General features: G+C 35.2%; 4 protein-coding genes across 6 annotated transcripts; 3 read left to right on the top strand and 1 right to left on the bottom strand.

Moving 5' to 3' along the window:
- Window positions 1-1,426: 1,426 nt before the first annotated feature.
- On the bottom strand, window positions 1,427-2,615 carry LOC18994619 (chitinase 10). Its single transcript, XM_006418288.2, has 2 exons — window positions 2,132-2,615; window positions 1,427-1,877 (listed from the first exon to the last, which is right to left on the bottom strand). The coding sequence occupies exons 1-2, from the start codon at window positions 2,575-2,577 to the stop codon at window positions 1,508-1,510; spliced, it is 816 nt and encodes a 271-aa protein (XP_006418351.1). The 5' UTR covers window positions 2,578-2,615; the 3' UTR covers window positions 1,427-1,507.
- A 784-nt stretch (window positions 2,616-3,399) lies between these two features.
- On the top strand, window positions 3,400-6,398 carry LOC18994618 (pentatricopeptide repeat-containing protein At1g02370, mitochondrial). 2 transcript variants are annotated; one of them, XM_006418287.2, is made up of 3 exons: window positions 3,400-3,720; window positions 3,912-5,144; window positions 5,753-6,398. In XM_006418287.2, exons 1-3 carry the CDS (start codon window positions 3,433-3,435, stop codon window positions 6,167-6,169), a joined length of 1,938 nt encoding a protein of 645 aa, XP_006418350.1. In that variant the 5' UTR covers window positions 3,400-3,432; the 3' UTR covers window positions 6,170-6,398. The 2 variants fall into 2 exon arrangements, with proteins under 2 accessions (XP_006418350.1, XP_024009169.1); XM_024153401.1 differs by lacking the exon at window positions 5,753-6,398 and having other exon boundaries at window positions 3,912-5,156.
- A 626-nt stretch (window positions 6,399-7,024) lies between these two features.
- LOC18994617 lies at window positions 7,025-9,032 on the top strand. 2 transcript variants are annotated; one of them, XM_006418286.2, is made up of 4 exons: window positions 7,025-7,141; window positions 7,554-8,181; window positions 8,495-8,639; window positions 8,756-9,032. In XM_006418286.2, exons 2-4 carry the CDS (start codon window positions 7,689-7,691, stop codon window positions 8,814-8,816), a joined length of 699 nt encoding a protein of 232 aa, XP_006418349.1. In that variant the 5' UTR covers window positions 7,025-7,141; window positions 7,554-7,688; the 3' UTR covers window positions 8,817-9,032. The 2 variants fall into 2 exon arrangements, with proteins under 2 accessions (XP_006418349.1, XP_024008754.1); XM_024152986.1 differs by lacking the exon at window positions 7,025-7,141 and adding an exon at window positions 7,216-7,264.
- Window positions 9,033-11,331: 2,299 nt separating this feature from the next.
- LOC18994616 (probable glycerol-3-phosphate acyltransferase 2) lies at window positions 11,332-13,835 on the top strand. The gene is made up of 2 exons (XM_006418285.2): window positions 11,332-12,079; window positions 12,766-13,835. The coding sequence occupies exons 1-2, from the start codon at window positions 11,381-11,383 to the stop codon at window positions 13,654-13,656; spliced, it is 1,590 nt and encodes a 529-aa protein (XP_006418348.1). The 5' UTR covers window positions 11,332-11,380; the 3' UTR covers window positions 13,657-13,835.
- The last annotated feature ends 2,817 nt before the right edge of the window (window positions 13,836-16,652 follow it).

The following is a 16,652-nucleotide window of genomic DNA, read 5'->3' as shown; positions in this document are numbered from 1 at the left end:
TTATATATATAAAAATACTACAATATGTGGCCGAAAGGGCAAAATTTACACAAAATCATAATAAGTCTAGAAAAAATCGATCATAACTCTAGAATCTTGAGGATCTTCGTGAGGAGGTGAGATCTTGACAGTGTCGTCGTCGAGTGTTGTGGGTCTTGAAGATTTCTGTTGCGTGTAATGGCGGGAAGAAGATGAGAGAAGCATGGATGAAGAAGAATGAGGAAACTCGAGATTTGTAGGGTGAAGGATCTGTGTGAGTAGAAGCACAATTGACGCCATTGATTGTGATCAAAACTTTGAAGAAGCTTCTATGTGTTTTTAGGGTTTTTGGTAATGATGATGGGATAATTTCCTAAGTGGTTCTTTCTAATATATATATACAGAAATAGAGTGGGCCTACTGAAATAATCTAACGACCGTGGTTTTGTGTTCAAAATCTAACGGACAAGAGATTCCAATGGGACTTCTTTTAAAACTTTGGGTAGCAAGTAGTTTTTGGGCTGACTTTTTTAGCTCGCATTTATATCTCGCCCCAGAAACTTGCTGTTCCACCTGGCGTGGGATTCTATTTTCTCCTCGCTTTAATTTTCATGAACATAAAGAAATATTATATCCTCTATATACATAAACACTATATGGCAGTATTAGTTTTTAATTACTCCATCTGTTCAGAATTATTTGATGTTTAAGATTTTTGCATATAGTTTAAGGATTCATTTAATTTTAATTTTTTCTATACTAAAAATATTATTTATAATTCATTTAAATATCATTCAGCCAATAAGAAGACAATCTGCAGAATATAAAAGGTCAAAAACTATAAAAATTCATTAAATTTTGCATTGAAAAGTGAGAACATCAAATAATTCTGAACAAAAAAAACCTTCTAAAACATCAAATAATTCTGAACAGAGGGAGTAATATTTAGATTTTACATTTCTTACTTCACATTAATTAGGTTGGAACCTTCAATATATTAAATTTTGTCTTTCTGTATGAATTTTTTGTATTCCTATTTATCAGAAAGCAGGTCATCTTGCATTTGAGCGAAATAGAAGAGTAAAGTACATCAAGAATTTCGAGAAAAAAGCTCATCAAATCTATGAGAAACTTCTAAGATTTATTAAGTTCTTGAATATTTTTTTAACAGAGTATATATATATATATAAATATATACTAACAAAGTATCAATAAATGTGAAGAAAAACATGAATAATATAAACAAATACAGAAATATATATATATATATATAGTTGTGTGTTGGAGAAGAGTTAGGAGGTTTTAGATAATTTTAGTTTTAGTTAACATCAAGAATACTGAATACCATGGGAATAACTTTCCCCCAATAAATTTTATAGGTAGGTGAAGGTTGGCCAATAAAAACCAAATCATTTTAAATTAAAGGACGACCCATAGAAACGAAATACATTATTGAATCAATTTACTCCATGTGTGGGAGTTTTTATTTAGTTTAATAATATAGAATTTGGGTCAACCAGATTATCATTTAAGCGAAGGGCCTCTGCTTTTCACAGTCTAAATTTGGCCCAGTTCCTACATTTAATAGCCCAGCATATCTCTGATAAAACCCGATCCGGTCATTAACCCGCCCGTCTCCAGCAATCCCACACTCTAAACCGCCGTTTATAATGTTTGTGGTTAAACCAAACCCGCCGATCCGGTTAGCCACCAAATCCGCCTCCGTAGGCCTGTATTTACCGATCATAACGTCATGGCACGACGGTTTAGGACTCTGCTCCGTCATCCAAAACCAAAGTGCTGTTTGGAAAGCTATCACCGAATTATTTGCCACCGTTTCCGGATTCCTTAAACCGTCGAATCCTAGGGCTCGACCAGCCGGTCCGTAGTTATAGTTCCTTTCATCCAAAACAAGAAAATCAAAATTAGTAACAATTGTGTATTTGTTGATTGTAACATTGAGAAGTCAAACGTAACGGAAACGCAAAAGTAAGTATGTTTTTTTTTTGGGTAATAATATATAATCATATTGCTTGTGATTGTTATATACTCGTTACTTTTTTTTAAAACAATTCAAATCAATCTTATATACTCTTTACTTATGATATAATATAAGGGCCGTATGTTGCTATCCAATATTATAAAACCTTACCAAGAGAGTTGAATGGGACCTCTTCCTTGGTAAGTCTTGTTAGAGAAACAAGGCCACTCCGTGTTAGAAGAATCGCAATAATTACTTTGTGGACTCACTTCTTCTTTAAAACACAATCCCCACGCGTACGGTCCGTCCGGCGCCGTTGCCCACCCTCCGGTCGTCTCGTGTGAAATCTGAGCCAAAAACGCAGCCACCTCGCGCCGCCTCGTCTCCATGGATCCGACGCTCCCGAATCTAGGAAACCGCCTTGTCGCCTCCACGAATGATTCGTAGGTGTAGAAACCATTTGCGGGACAGGCGGTATTGTCTTTGTGGATGAACATTGACTCGTAGAGCGATTTCGACACTATACGCGTGATTGTGGTGGCTTCGGTTAGGCCCGAAGATAGTATTATGAAGATCGAGAGGAGTAAGCATAATAGAAGAGAAGAGTGTTGAGCCATTTCTTAAAGATGTTTTTTCTTTTTTTTTTTTTTTGTGTAAGGAGAAGAAGAGCTTGTGGTTCGTTATATAGATATGTAAATGGTCAATGCGTTGACTTTGACTTTTAACGATCGACTGACTTTATCCTTTTCACTGCTTTAAGCACATATAATCATTGGATGATATGGATAGTGTGTATTACATTACAATGTGAGTTCTATATACGATTAGAATCATTGTGGCCGGATATGACGATCTTTTTATTCGGTCAACGTTGGCTCAGTATTGATAAAATAATAAGATTGATTTGAATTTCTTATATCTGGAAGACCCATTCTTGCTTTTAAAAATCTCATTTGTTTCTCGATGGATGAATCGTCAAACTGATCCGAACTTTTTTATTAAATGTAGAAACTGGAAAATACACTAAAGTTTCTCGTTCGGCGGCTAACTAGTGTAATTTATAAATATATAAAGATCCATTTGAAAGTCTTCAACAAAATTATTAATGAAAAACTCTTCAAGTATCCATTAGTTTAGTTATTGTAAATCCATGACCGAGCTTCCACAAAATTTATTAAGAAAACTTCATATGTGCGTAATGGAGTAGCTACTAGTCTTGTAGTCTAGTTCACATGTAGCAAACTAAAGAAACCTGCGGATCCCAAGTCGGCGAAACTACATGCCGTTGTATCATATCTTATATTAAACTACACGCCGTTTTAACATATCTTATATTAAACTACACGCCGTTAGTACTTATATTAAACGACAGACATTTATGTCCTTAAACCCTACAGTCCGACAATAGAAATAGTAGAATAGAGAAGAAGGGACTTTTGATCAATTCTTAAGGTTTGAAAACTGTAAAGAAGATGAATTTTCGTAATCTGATAGCATCCGGTTCTCGCCTCGGGAGGAGGTTCTGTGCAACGGTCTCCTCTCCGGCGTCGGCTGGCGTCGAAGCCTATGCTTCTGCTCCGACGGCCGCGTCAAGGCAGCGAGAGATTTACAATAAACTGTCGAAGCTTAGTGTGACGGAAGGGACAGTGCCAGAGACGTTGAATCAGTTCATCATGGAGGGCATTACGCTCAGAAAACACGATCTCTTTCGCTGCGCCAAGCTCCTTCGCAAATTTCGTCGCTATCAACACGCCCTTGAGGTCTGTTTATGCTTTTCCCTTTCCCATTTTCGCATCTATTGACCAATTACGTTTTCTGATCTGTTGAAATTGGAGAGATTCCGTCATCTGTGGAAGATTAATCGAAAAGAGCTGTTTTTAAATTCATGTTCGTTTTTGAAAGTTTTGTGATTTCACTTGTTTAATTGGGACCATTGTTGATGAAATTTCAGATCTTTGAATGGATGGAGATGAGGAAAATGGCAGTATCTGCCTCCGATCATGCGATTCGTTTGGATCTAATCGCAAAGACGAGAGGCTTGGAAGCTGCTGAAAACTACTTTAACAAGTTAGAACCTTGTGCAAAGAATCACCAGTCCACTTATGGGGCGCTCATGAACTGTTACTGTGTGCAACTCCAGGAAGAGAAGGCAAAAGCTCATTTTGAGAAAATGGATGAGCTCAAATTCGTTAACAATTCGTTACCGTTTAGTAACATGATGTCAATGTACATGCGGATGAGTCAACCGGAGAAAGTACCTGTGGTTGTTGATGCGATGAAACAGAGGGGTATATCTCCATGTAGGGTCACTTACTCTATATGGATGCAAAGCTGTGCAAGTTCAAACGACTTTGACGGACTTGAGAAGATTATAGCTGAAATGGGCAAAGACAGTGAAGCTAAAACCACTTGGAATACTTTCTCTAACCTTGCAGCAATCTACACTAAAGCTGGTCTTTTCGAGGAAGCGGAGTCTGCGCTGAAATCTATGGAGGAGAAGATGAACCCCAACAACCGTGATGCCCACCATTTTCTCATTAGCTTGTATGCTGGGATTTCGAAAGCTTCCGAGGTTAATCGAGTTTGGGAATCGTTGAAGAAGGCTCATCCTGAGATCAACAATATGAGCTATCTTGTTATGTTACAGGCTCTGAGTAGCCTCGGCGACGTTGATGGGATTAAGAGGATTTTCACAGAGTGGGAATCGAAATGCCAGGTTTACGACATGAGGCTGGCTAATATCGCGATTAACACGTATCTTAAAGGAAATTTGTATCAAGAAGCAGAGACGATTCTTGACGGTGCAATGAAAAAATGTAAAGGACCTTTCTCCAAAGCGAGACAGCTTCTGATGATTCATCTATTGGAGAACGGTAAAGTGGATTCGGCTATGAAGCATTTGGAAGCCGCGGTTTCTGATTCCGCAGATATCAGAGACCACTGGGGCTGGAGCTCAGAGCTGCTCAGCTTGTTTTTTCTTCACTTTGAGAAGGCTAAAGATGTTGATGGAGCAGAAAAACTCTGCAGGATCTTGTCGCACTGGAGACCTTTTATGGACTCTGAAACTGTGACCTTTCTTATAAAGACCTATGCAGCAGCCGGAAAGATTTATCCTGATATGCTTGAAAGACTGTATCGAAACGAGATGGAAGTAAGCGAGGACATCCAAGACTTGCTTGAAAAGGTATGTCCTTAAATTCCTACAATGATGGGTAATTCTCGGTTTTTTAAGCTTCTCTTTTTCTTTGGTCAAGATGAGTTAAAGCTTTTTGTTATAAAAAGCTCAGTTTTTGACAATTTGTGAGTTACATAAGGGAAGGGAAGATCTCAAAAATGTTCCATTATTAACATGCTTTATTTTTGTTAATAATCGCTATTTGAACGTTGTGTTTATACTTGTGTCTCGTTTATGAGTTCAAGTTCCTTGTTTTAGGGCACATAACTTGGCTAAAAAAAATCAGCTTAATCAATTACGTTTTCTGATATGTTATTGATTTTAACATCGAAATTGGAGATATTCTGTCATCTATGGAAAATTAATCGAAAAGGGCTGGTTTTAGATCCAAGTTGACTGTCAAAAGCTTTGTGATTTCACCAATTTTAAGATTACATTAGGGATATACTCGTTTCTGAATGGATGAGGATGAAGAAAATTACATATTTCTGTTTGTGATTTCACTAGTTTTAGGCGTTGATTGTCGCTATACTCTGTAGTTGAACGACATTTAGATTGACATTTCTGTTTGTGTTTAATATAGAGTTTAATTGGAGCCATTGTTGATAAAATTTCAGGTCTTTGATTCGAAGGAGAAGAGGAAAGTGCCATTTTCTGTCTCCGATCATGCAGTTCGTTTGCATCTGATTGCAAAGACGAAAGGCTTAGAAGCTGCTGAAAGTTACTTTAACAACCTTGATCCTTCTGCAAAGAATCATGAGTTGATTTATGGGACACTCATGCACTGTTACTGTGTGGAACTTCAGGAAGAAAAAGCAAAGGCTCATTTTGAGAAAATGGATGAGCTCAATTTTGTTAACAATTCGTTACCGTTTAATTACATGATGTCAATGTACTTGCGGTTGGGTCAACCCGAGATGCTGGATGTGCTTATGGAGGGGATTAGAAAGAGGGAAGAAATCTGTCCTTGTGGGATGACTTACATTATATGGAATCAGAGGAAAGGTATCTCCTTGTATTGTGATGATAGGTAATAATTCTCGGTTTTTAGACCTATGTCTCTTTTATGAGTTTAAGCTTCTCTTTTTTTTTTTCCTTGGTCAAAATTAGTATAAGCTTTTTGGTCTAGAAAGCTCAGCTTTTGACAACTTGTGGGTTAAGATCTCAACAGTGTTCATAATGAACCTGCATTAGTTTGTTAATAATCGCTAGTTGAACATTATGTTTAGACTTGTGTCTCCTCGATGAGTTCAAGTTTCTTGTTTCAGGGCACATAACTTGGCTAAAAATATCAACTTTTGACAATTTATTGGGTCACTATTGTGAATTATTTTGGGGGTTAGTTTATAAATGTCAACCAACAAATTGTTTGTTTATCCAAATCCAATAACCGACTATTGCCAAAAAAAAATAATCTACTTGTTAATTGTGGATCATCACCCATGACCCATGTTAGTGTTAGTGCCACCAACAAAGTCAGGAAAATAATAATATTTTTTTAATCTAATTATCTCATACACAATTTAAACAAAGAAGCCTTATTTATCCACAAGAGATAACTAGAAAAGGCAAATAAAGATTACAGGGAAAATTACAGTGAATATTTACAATTTAGTAAATAATCTGTATCTCTTTTAACTGCCTATTCGTTTTAAATCTATCGTGTTTCCTAGTAAGGACACTGAATATTTGTGAAACAGAAGTTATCCAATTCCAAATTTGTGATTGGTAAAAAAAAATAGAGCAAATCTGAAAATTAAAAAAAAAAGGAAACAAATAAAAACAAAACGAGCGGCGTAGATTGTATGACAAGCTGGCACGTCTGTATCTGGTCGCAACTTTCCTTTTTGTCTTTCTTTGGTAATACGTTCGGCGACATAACAATCCAACAAAACATTGTTTCGCTTTTTCTGTTTATATATATACACCGAACCAAACGGATATCCTCTGAGAAATTTCGGATACGCAATCAATTCAAATTTCATCCACAAGAACCCTAATTCGAGGTGGGTACTCTTACTCCTGTCTTCTTCTTCTTTTGTTTTCCAGTATCTAATCTCATTCACAATTAACGAAACGGGTTTTGACATTCGCAACGAAAGATTTGATTCTGCTGCTTCATTCGTAACGTAAGAAGCATCTGTGATTTCTGTGTTTTTTTTTTTGTTGTTGTTTATTGCCGATTTTACTCTCAAGTCTGTATCTTTTGATTGGCTTAAGCACTTTACTTCGAGAATGTGGTTTCGTTAAATGTACAAGTCACTGATTTGGTGCGAGTTCAGCAAAATCGATTTTGATGGTTACTTTGTCTTGCGAGTTAGGGTTTTAGTTAAACCAAAATTAGCATTGCTCTGTTTTTGTTTTGAAAATTGAATTGTATGCTAATCTCTCGTGTGACTTCTTGTTTCATGTTCTAAGACGATTAAGGAAGCTGAGAGAAAGTCTCTTTTGAGCTTGCTCAGTTTTGCAAGTAGAAAAGAGGTTTATCCTCAGGGGAAGCAAAAGGGTCGAATCAGCTTTGCTTTTGTGAGCGTTAAAAGTAGGTACTTGAGGATGGATCAAATGATTTCAGGAGAACAAGATCTTGAGGTAGACATCGAAGCTGGTCGATCTGATGTTACGCAAGAATCCACTTCAGATATCGTTTCAGGGAACGGGGTGTGGCGTGAACGGGTGAATTTCGGTGTGTCTGAAAAGATTGCTGATGATCTAAACTGTCCATTAATAGGAAACAAAAACCCAGCAGAAGCAAGCAGTCAAAGTTTGAATCTTTCAGAGAAAAAAGGCGATAATGTAAAGGTTAAGAAGTCAAGAAAGGCTTCAAAGCCACCTAGACCTCCGAAAGGCCCTTCCTTGACTGCGAATGACCATAAGGTGATGAGGGAAATAGCGGAGCTCGCAATGAGAAAGCGTGCAAGGATTGAACGGATGAAAAATTCCTTAAAAAGAATTAAAGCTGCAAAGTCTTCATCATCATCATCTTCATGCGTTAGCATTTTCTCGATGATAGTAACGATCCTATTCTTCGGCTTTCTAGTCTTTCAAGGTACCATTTTTTGTAGTGTTTTAGTGAAAGTTATAACTTTTTAACTCCCTTTCATACTCTCAACGAATTCAAAAATCGCTACTTTGGTCTTGAACTTGCAAAAAAAAATTGTTGCCCCCAGGCATGGATTTATCGAAAGAAAGAGTCCTAAGATTCTCTATGGTTTTATATTGATTGCTTTTAGGACACTTTGATATAACTTTAAACCAGTCTTTTTTACCATTAGATATAAACAGAGTTTGTTATGTTGTTATTGCTCAGGGAAGACGAAAAATGTCTTTAAACAAAGAGTGGTTTTTTTTTCGTGTTGCAGGATTCTTTGCAGGCGATTCGAGTTTGAAATCAGACAAATCACCTGCACCAATTGTTTCACCTTACAACCAAATGATCTCAGTTCAGTTCTACAATGAGTTTGCTCCCGTTGAGCAAACTGATCCCAGTCCAACTGCCTCATTCAGGTGAGGAGCTTGAAGAAGAAGAAGACTTTCTTATTATCAATCAAAGAAGCTACTTTCTAAACACAACTACTAATATGAACAACTTCTAATTTTTTCCCAAATCTGTGTTAATTCAGATACACGAGGAAGCGAATCTCGGGCGCAGAAGAAGAAGATTCAAGAGATGTCACCAGATGAGTTCTCTGTTTGGTCTTGACATTAACGCACTCTGTTAGCTCTTTTTGGTTCAATTTTTGTTCTTTAACTTGTCCTTAACGCTTTAGAAACCGTCATCCTCTTTCTCGAGGTTATATCTTGTAAATTCTTTGCCGGGCCCCATCACTAGCCGGGCCTGTTTCTAATTGATTGGAAGTTTGGAACACACTTATTAATGATTGGTGCAATTAGTTATTTAATGGGGGATAAATGATGGAAAACTTGTTATTGACCTTAGTAAATAAACAGGTTTTACATCTTATTTTCCTAGATTTGTGAAAATGACTTCCCTTCCAACTGGATTCTGCAACGTTTATGGTCTAATAATAATATCTACGTTTGAAATAATATCTACACCCGACAGCCGTGATAAATTATAAATTAAAACTCACTTAACCTGCAAAGATTAGAATCCACATAGTTATTTTTTTCGTCGTATGTGATACTACTATAGTATTATGATTCTCGGTTGGTAGTGTCATCTCTTCAAAACGAGAATTAGAACGATTCTTTTTTTTTATTTTTTTGGTAAATATATTAAGATTATATTATCAATTTTTGAATTTTTTACAGAAGTTACAAAGATTAAAAAACTACTAACAAATCCGACAGATGCAACAAACAACAACGAAAACATAAGAAAGTAGATTGCAGAATTAAAAATAAAACCGAAGCAAAACCAGACGGAAAGCAACGGTCGCACGCCAAAACAAATTAGAACGATTCTTTAACAAATATTTTGTTTTTGAAACGAAACTCAAACTTGTGTTCAACCGATTAAGCTACTAATAATAAATTAAAATCGACGTTTTTTCGTTTGTATTTACTCTAGTTGGATCTTATTCGTATTTAGACGTTTTTGTTCCAGTTTCATTTGAAATGAAAAGGAATTTGAATTACTTACAAAAAACAGCTTAACTAGCTCTAGAGTTTTTGTTTCCTTTTCAGATACCTTATAGTTACAAGACTCTCTTGGTACGTAATGAACTAATGATAATGAAACTTTTATTAGATTTTTTTTTTTATTTTTGCTAGAACCTAGAACGGTAAAAGCGAACACAAGTACTCACGTTATAAAATACCATTTGACGAAAGTTTATAAAATAAGTAAGTGATATATAACGGAAGAGATCCACGTCCCGCGGCCACGGACAACACAACTTGCACAATAGTAGTATATAAGTAAGTGATTTTTTTTTGTATACAAGTACGTTAAACTCACTATTAATTTTTCATTTTGGTAAATTTACAATATTTCCCTCCCATTTCTTTACAAGATTTTTTGCTAATCGACCTTCAACTCCAAGTTTGAAAGCATCGACTTTTTTTTTATTATTATAATTAGGATCGAAAATCTAGTGTGAATATACATTTAAAGATTATACGCTTCTTTGATAGTGATTATTTTGGAGACTCCATACGTAGATTAGGTATACGTCACACATCATTTAATCTTTGATATTTTTTAGACATAACAATAATTCATTTAGTTACTACACTTTCTACAATCTTCAGAATTATGCCTGTCAATTAATACATGTAGTCTTGTATACTGCTGGCCTGTAGTTTATCTTTTTTTTGGCAATAGTTTAGTTAACAATTGAACGTTTAATGAGGTTTGAGCCACTGATTTAACATTTTGTTTTTCGAACAGAAGCAGAATGTATTTTTTCATGTCTTGTTAGGCAAAGTGAAGAACTTAAAATAAACGGTTCGGTTGCACTTGCATGGTTAGTGGATCTTGTGTAATTCGAAACGTAACCAAATTGAAGAGAACAATTCGCAACATTAAGCGGATCTCCATCAAAGGATTCTCTTAGTCAAAATTGAACTGATATATATTTATTCTTGGAAATGATCAATAAGGTTAATAAATCAAGTGGCTCTATTTCAATATCCCGGTGATCAGAAATTTCACGTACTATAGACTTGTATGATTGCGTTAGTTGTAGTCTAGACATGAAATTTGACTTCACTCTTGCTTCTAGATATATGATCTCCCACGTGTATAAACATTATGAGCTTCTTAACTTATTTTCAGCAGTTTTCAAATATATAAATATCTGGAGTATATCCCAGTATATGTGATCTGATGATGATATATGTAAATTTTGAACGAGTCAATAGATATATTCTTGAATACGTCAATAGAAATATTTGTTATAGCTAGAGATGTCTAATTCCGTTTAGCTAATCTAACCAAAACAGTATGCAAAAAAAAAAAAAAAGAATAGATTTGAAAAGAAACTAAATTGTGATCGGATAATTCGGTTTTATCGAATTGAAACCGAACGATATATCGACGCGCACGTATACTTTTCAGATATGACCATTCACATCATTTATTGTAATCATGCAAGGTGTACGGGAAGGAAGAAAAGGAATCATCATCGATGGCATTCCTTGTGAATACTAAACACGTTCCAAGGGTATTTACGTCATGATCCCATTCTATAAATGACACCCCTCTTCTGTTTTTCTCGACATGCAGAGTCTAGAATACAGCGACTTAACTTTATACTAGTAAAAGAAAAAAAGTCAAAACTATGTCCGGTAATAAGATCTCGATTCTCCAAGATCTTGTCTTCTTCTTCTACCAGATTTTTATTCTCCGGCGTTGGTTTCATCGTAACCCTAAACAAAAATACCAAAAAATCCCTTCTCATCACGGTCTTCACCAAGCGCAAGATTTATCACATCACACCGTGATGTTCAACGTTGAAGGAGCTCTACTCAAATCAAACACCTTATTCCCTTATTTCATGCTTGTAGCTTTTGAAGCCGGAGGAGTATTAAGGTCATTTTTCCTCTTCATTCTCTACCCATTTATAAGCTTGATGAGCTACGAAATGGGCTTGAAGACCATGGTGTTGTTGAGCTTCTTCGGGGTTAAAAACGAAAGATTTCGAGCGGGGAAATCGGTTTTGCCTAAGTATTTTCTAGAAGAAGTCGGGCTCGAGATGTTCGAGGTTTTGAAAAGAGGAGGCAAGAGAGTTGCTGTGAGTGATTTGCCTCAAGTAATGATTGATGGGTTCTTGAGAGATTACTTGGAGATTGAAGTTGTGATCGGGAGAGAAATGAAAATGATCGGTGGTTACTACTTAGGCATCATGGAGGAGAAGAAGAAACATGAATTTGATTTCGGTAAATTGATTCAAGAAGAAAAACTAAGTAGTGGTCATGTCATTGGCATCACTTCCTTTACTTTTCCAAGTCACCGATCTCTATTCTCTCAATTTTGCCAGGTAAATTATTATATTTCGATATGTATATGTATATGTATGTAATCTAAAGTTCTATAGTTGTTTTTCTTTATATCTAACTTTGGGTCATTCTAACAGAAATTTTGGACCCAAGAATGGTCTTATATAGAACTGACGTAACTGTATTTTTCTGGGAGATAAATAAAATTAAATAAACCTTTGTGTTACCGATATTGTTTTCCATATTTTAAAATCTTTTATGTTTTTTTTTAATTATTTTTTCAGTTTTTTATGACATATGTGGAAGATCTAGTAATAAATTATTAATGTTTGGCTTTTAGTCTATCTTCTAACTTTGTAAAGTACGTTTTTACTTTTTTGGGTTTTCCGATGTCTGGGAACTCAATAATAAAATATTACTGTACAGTATATAGAAGTCCCCAATAGAATTTGTTTAGTTTTAATGTGGCTCTTTGAACGAATAAATAGATGCATTGATTTTCTTGGAATCTTTTAAAAAATAGACTTTATATATGGCTCGAATTCAAAGTTGCAAACCATAGACTATTGTAAAGTAAAAAGGTGAATGATTACGTTCTGATGCATTAAATGCAAACCATAGACTATAATTAACTTGATATAATCTATTACTATTGGTATTTTTTTTTTCATATATACATGCATATAAGTCCACTTCTCTAATTCTCTAATTTTTTTCTTATATACAGGAGATTTACTTTGTCCGAAATTCAGACAAAAAAAGTTGGCAAACCTTACCACGAAATCAATACCCTAAGCCATTGATTTTCCACGATGGTCGTTTAGCCATTAAGCCAACACCTTTAAACACACTCGCATTATTCATGTGGGCCCCATTCGCCGCCGCTCTAGCCGCTGCGAGACTCGTCGCCGGCCTAAACCTCCCTTACGCCTTAGCCATTCCTTTCCTCGCCTTCTCCGGTCTCCGCCTTACCCTCACCGTCAATAACCAAATTGACCTAATTTATACCGACCAGAAAAAAGGTTGTCTCTTTGTGTGTAACCATAGAACGTTACTAGACCCACTTTACATTTCTTACGCTCTAAGAAAGAAAAGCATCAAAGCTGTTACGTATAGTCTAAGCAGATTATCTGAGCTTCTAGCTCCGATCAAAACCGTTAGATTGACTCGTGACCGTGTCCAAGATGGTGAAGCCATGGAGAGATTGTTGAGCCAAGGAGATCTCGTGGTTTGTCCCGAAGGGACTACGTGTAGAGAGCCTTACTTGCTTCGGTTTAGTCCACTTTTCGCGGAGATTAGTGACGTCATCGTACCGGTTGCTATCGACTCGCATGCGACTTTCTTCTATGGCACGACGGCTAGTGGGTTTAAGGCCTTTGATCCGATTTTCTTCCTCTTGGATCCTTACCCTTCTTACACCGTCCGATTGCTTGATCTTGTTTCTGGAGGTGGCTCGTCCACGTGTCAAGATCATGATGATGGTAAAACTAAGTTCGAGGTGGCTAATCACGTGCAGCATGAGATCGGGAAAGCCTTGGGGTTCGAGTGCACCAACCTCACGAGAAGGGATAAGTACTTGATCTTGGCCGGTAATAATGGAGTTATCAACAAAACATAAATTGTTTTGAGTGGATTATCTTTTAATTAATTAGGGCGTTCTTTGTGTGACCATTATGCTTGATACTTTTTGGTATAAGATTTTTTTCTATGATGTATCAATCTTTTTGTGTGACGACTGCATATATATGTACATCATCCAATATTTTTTCTTAATTAGATTATGTCTTTGAAAAGTAACGACATTACTGGACTTTCTATATTAAAGTACAAAAAGTCAATATAGTATACGCTTAGACTTTTAACATGGTGGCAAAAGCGATGGACCTGATAAATTTATATACATCATTTTACCCAAAAAATGATGTTATATATACGCTTAGATTTTTTAAAAAAGATTGTACTAATATGTATTCGTGCCTTCTTTGTAACTAATTTATTGATTGAAGGCATTAGTGTAAGAAATGGAACCGTTGATGATATATATAATTGATATTCCTATTGATAAAACCGTTGATTCTATTCTGTTGGTTCGGTATATGCATCACTGATATGATATATATAACGGTATGACCGTACAGTCATACTCAAAAGTCAAAAGTACAAATAATTACATTATCCATTATTAATTAGCATGCTTTTTGTTAAGGAATTTGTCATACTCAAAAGTACAAATAATTACATTCTCCATGAGCAAATGCATTTATATTTTGTATGGTAGATATCTGTATTTTATACGATGTATTATGGTGATTGTCATCTGAAAGAGATACCAATTGAAAAGAAATTAATTAGGAAAAGTGTTAGAAGATGTTATAAACTAATCAAATAATACAGTCGAAAATAACGACTTAGAGGCGAAAATATTAGTTAACTAACGATTTTACAATTTTTATATTTCGGCACTAGTAAAGAAAGTTAGAAAAAAAAAGCGGGCGCTTAATACGTACGAATATCATATGAGTGGGACTCACTTCGTGTCAATTACGCATCTTCCCACCTAACTCTGTTTACTGCTTCTTCAATCTTTGATTGATTAATTAATTTTATTGAATCAATATTTATTGTTTTTATTGAAGAATAAATTTAAATTAATTAATTAGAAATATTTAAATAATATTATGTAAAATAATTTAACCTCATTTCCATAATTAAACAAATGGTGAATGGTGATAAAATTACCAAAAATTAATGGTGATAATTAAGAATATCATTTTATCGTTTATGGATATAACCATTTCGCCGTAAAAAAAATATATAAAAAACAATTTATAAATTTTCATCATACGTGTGATAAAAATTTAATTTGGAAAAAAACGATTTCGGAAATTGTGGCGAGTGATGTTCAAAAAAAGGAAATTGTGACGAGTAGTTAGTTATAAATAATTTAGGTTTTTCTTTTTTTTTGGTCGTCCATTTACTATTTGTAAAAGCCCACAAAAGGTGGAGTACAAAGAGTTTGACAAAGCCCAACCACAACCCATACAAATCAAGATAAACACGAGCTAATAGACATACACGTCATAGACACGTGTTCAATGATAAACAACAAGGGCAAACGTGGCAATTCTGAAAAAACATTGCTGCATCGCCGACGACGATCTTAGTTTTGAAAATCATCACCCGTTCTCCAGCTCCATCAAAAGCTTCGCCTAAACAACTCTTTTTCTTCACATCCTTTTTTTCCTCCTCCATTTTAGATCTTGTAGGTAACACCAGCTAGAAATTGTCTTCTTCAATAAATATTGCCGCCGTTCATCAGAAACTCAAGACACCATCCTTTGCTTTGACAAAGCTTGATAAGGACTTAGGGAGATTCTCATACTCCCAGCCAAGAGCAGATGAAACCAGAAATAAAAGAAGAAAAGTTCCAACTCTTACCACTAGATCCGCTTATCCCCACCTCAATTATAAGAGGAAATCATAAGTAGAGGAGAAAGGGCAAGAACAACCAAACAATCAGTACTCAATTGCTCTATCATGAAGAACAATGATTCCAGAAAACAAATCCAACACTCCACTAAGGATTAGTGTAAGACTGAATTAAGGAATCAATAACAAATGAAAGCAAAAGACTCTGATTGAAGGAAGTGACAATCCGAATAAATCGGAAATTATTTTCCGTTAAACGGAAAGAAAGCTCCGGTCTAAGCCGGAAAACATCCGATATTAATCGGAAATCTGTACAACAAAAAACTGAGAAAAACTCACCCTTTGTGAAAGATAGAAGAGAGAGAACAGAGGGAGAGGAAAAAAACTCAGTTATAAATAATTTAGGTTTTTCAACTATTTTAAATTGTGGTTTTTTCAATAAAGTTAAGTTTGGTATTTGGTTTGGGATTTTTGGGCCTTACGGATTACCTATAAAAATGAATTTAATGAAAATAAATACTAAAATTTAAGGAAACGTTCCAATCAAATAACGTTGAACAACATAAAACATCTGTCCCAGGAAAATTTCAAGGATTGTTTGTGAGTTATCCCTACCTCACAATTCGAAAAGTACCAACTATTCAAATATAGTATGGACCTCTTGTGATGGGCTGAGCCGAATTGAAAAACTAAACGACTTCTTGGTTTTGCAGAGAAGACATGACAATCTATAGCAACGTTGGGCCGGTTGTTTTTGCTATAAAATATGCACAAAAAAATGGAAAAAAATGGAAAAAAAAAAGTCGGCCAGGATCGTTTTAAGATTTCAACAGTGGAAAAAAAAAGTTAGAAAAGTATCGGTCTCATTTTCATGAAACAATCATATAGGTCTACGATTTTAAAAGATCCATTTAACAAAGAGAGTGTATGTAGCTCTTTTTTTTACACCTGAAAATGTATATGTATATATATATATATCTAATTCTTGAATCAATTTACCAAAATCAAATTCATGTTTCTTCTTCTAAATATATACATTTCAGTTATTATAGGGTTTCATATCATGATCTTCTTCTATTCTCACCCACATTAAGTTATATATAAATATATACATTTCAGTTCTTATAGGCAATCATATCATGATATCTTCTATTCACACCCACATTAAGTTGGACACTGGGACAC

The sequence above is a fragment of the Eutrema salsugineum genome, unplaced genomic scaffold, assembly GCF_000478725.1.
Source record: "Eutrema salsugineum unplaced genomic scaffold, Eutsalg1_0 scaffold_5, whole genome shotgun sequence".
Taxonomy (NCBI): domain Eukaryota; kingdom Viridiplantae; phylum Streptophyta; class Magnoliopsida; order Brassicales; family Brassicaceae; genus Eutrema; species Eutrema salsugineum.
Note: the sequence above shows the minus strand (reverse complement) of the source record. Positions and strands in the feature narration are given on the sequence as shown.

Bases quoted from the DNA above. Each gene is read 5' to 3' on its own strand.
- LOC18994619 (XM_006418288.2), bottom strand. From the start codon at position 2,577: ATGGCTCAACACTCTTCTCTTCTATTATGCTTACTCCTCTCGATCTTC. The intron at 1,878-2,131 runs GTAAGGTTTTAT...TTTGGATGAAAG, and splicing joins GGTCCCATTCAACTCTCTTG to GAACTATAACTACGGACCGG.
- LOC18994618 (XM_006418287.2), top strand. From the start codon at position 3,433: ATGAATTTTCGTAATCTGATAGCATCCGGTTCTCGCCTCGGGAGGAGG. The intron at 3,721-3,911 runs GTCTGTTTATGC...ATGAAATTTCAG, and splicing joins GCTATCAACACGCCCTTGAG to ATCTTTGAATGGATGGAGAT. The intron at 5,145-5,752 runs GTATGTCCTTAA...ATAAAATTTCAG, and splicing joins TCCAAGACTTGCTTGAAAAG to GTCTTTGATTCGAAGGAGAA.
- LOC18994617 (XM_006418286.2), top strand. From the start codon at position 7,689: ATGGATCAAATGATTTCAGGAGAACAAGATCTTGAGGTAGACATCGAA. The intron at 8,182-8,494 runs GTACCATTTTTT...TTCGTGTTGCAG, and splicing joins CGGCTTTCTAGTCTTTCAAG to GATTCTTTGCAGGCGATTCG. The intron at 8,640-8,755 runs GTGAGGAGCTTG...GTGTTAATTCAG, and splicing joins AGTCCAACTGCCTCATTCAG to ATACACGAGGAAGCGAATCT.
- LOC18994616 (XM_006418285.2), top strand. From the start codon at position 11,381: ATGTCCGGTAATAAGATCTCGATTCTCCAAGATCTTGTCTTCTTCTTC. The intron at 12,080-12,765 runs GTAAATTATTAT...TCTTATATACAG, and splicing joins TATTCTCTCAATTTTGCCAG to GAGATTTACTTTGTCCGAAA.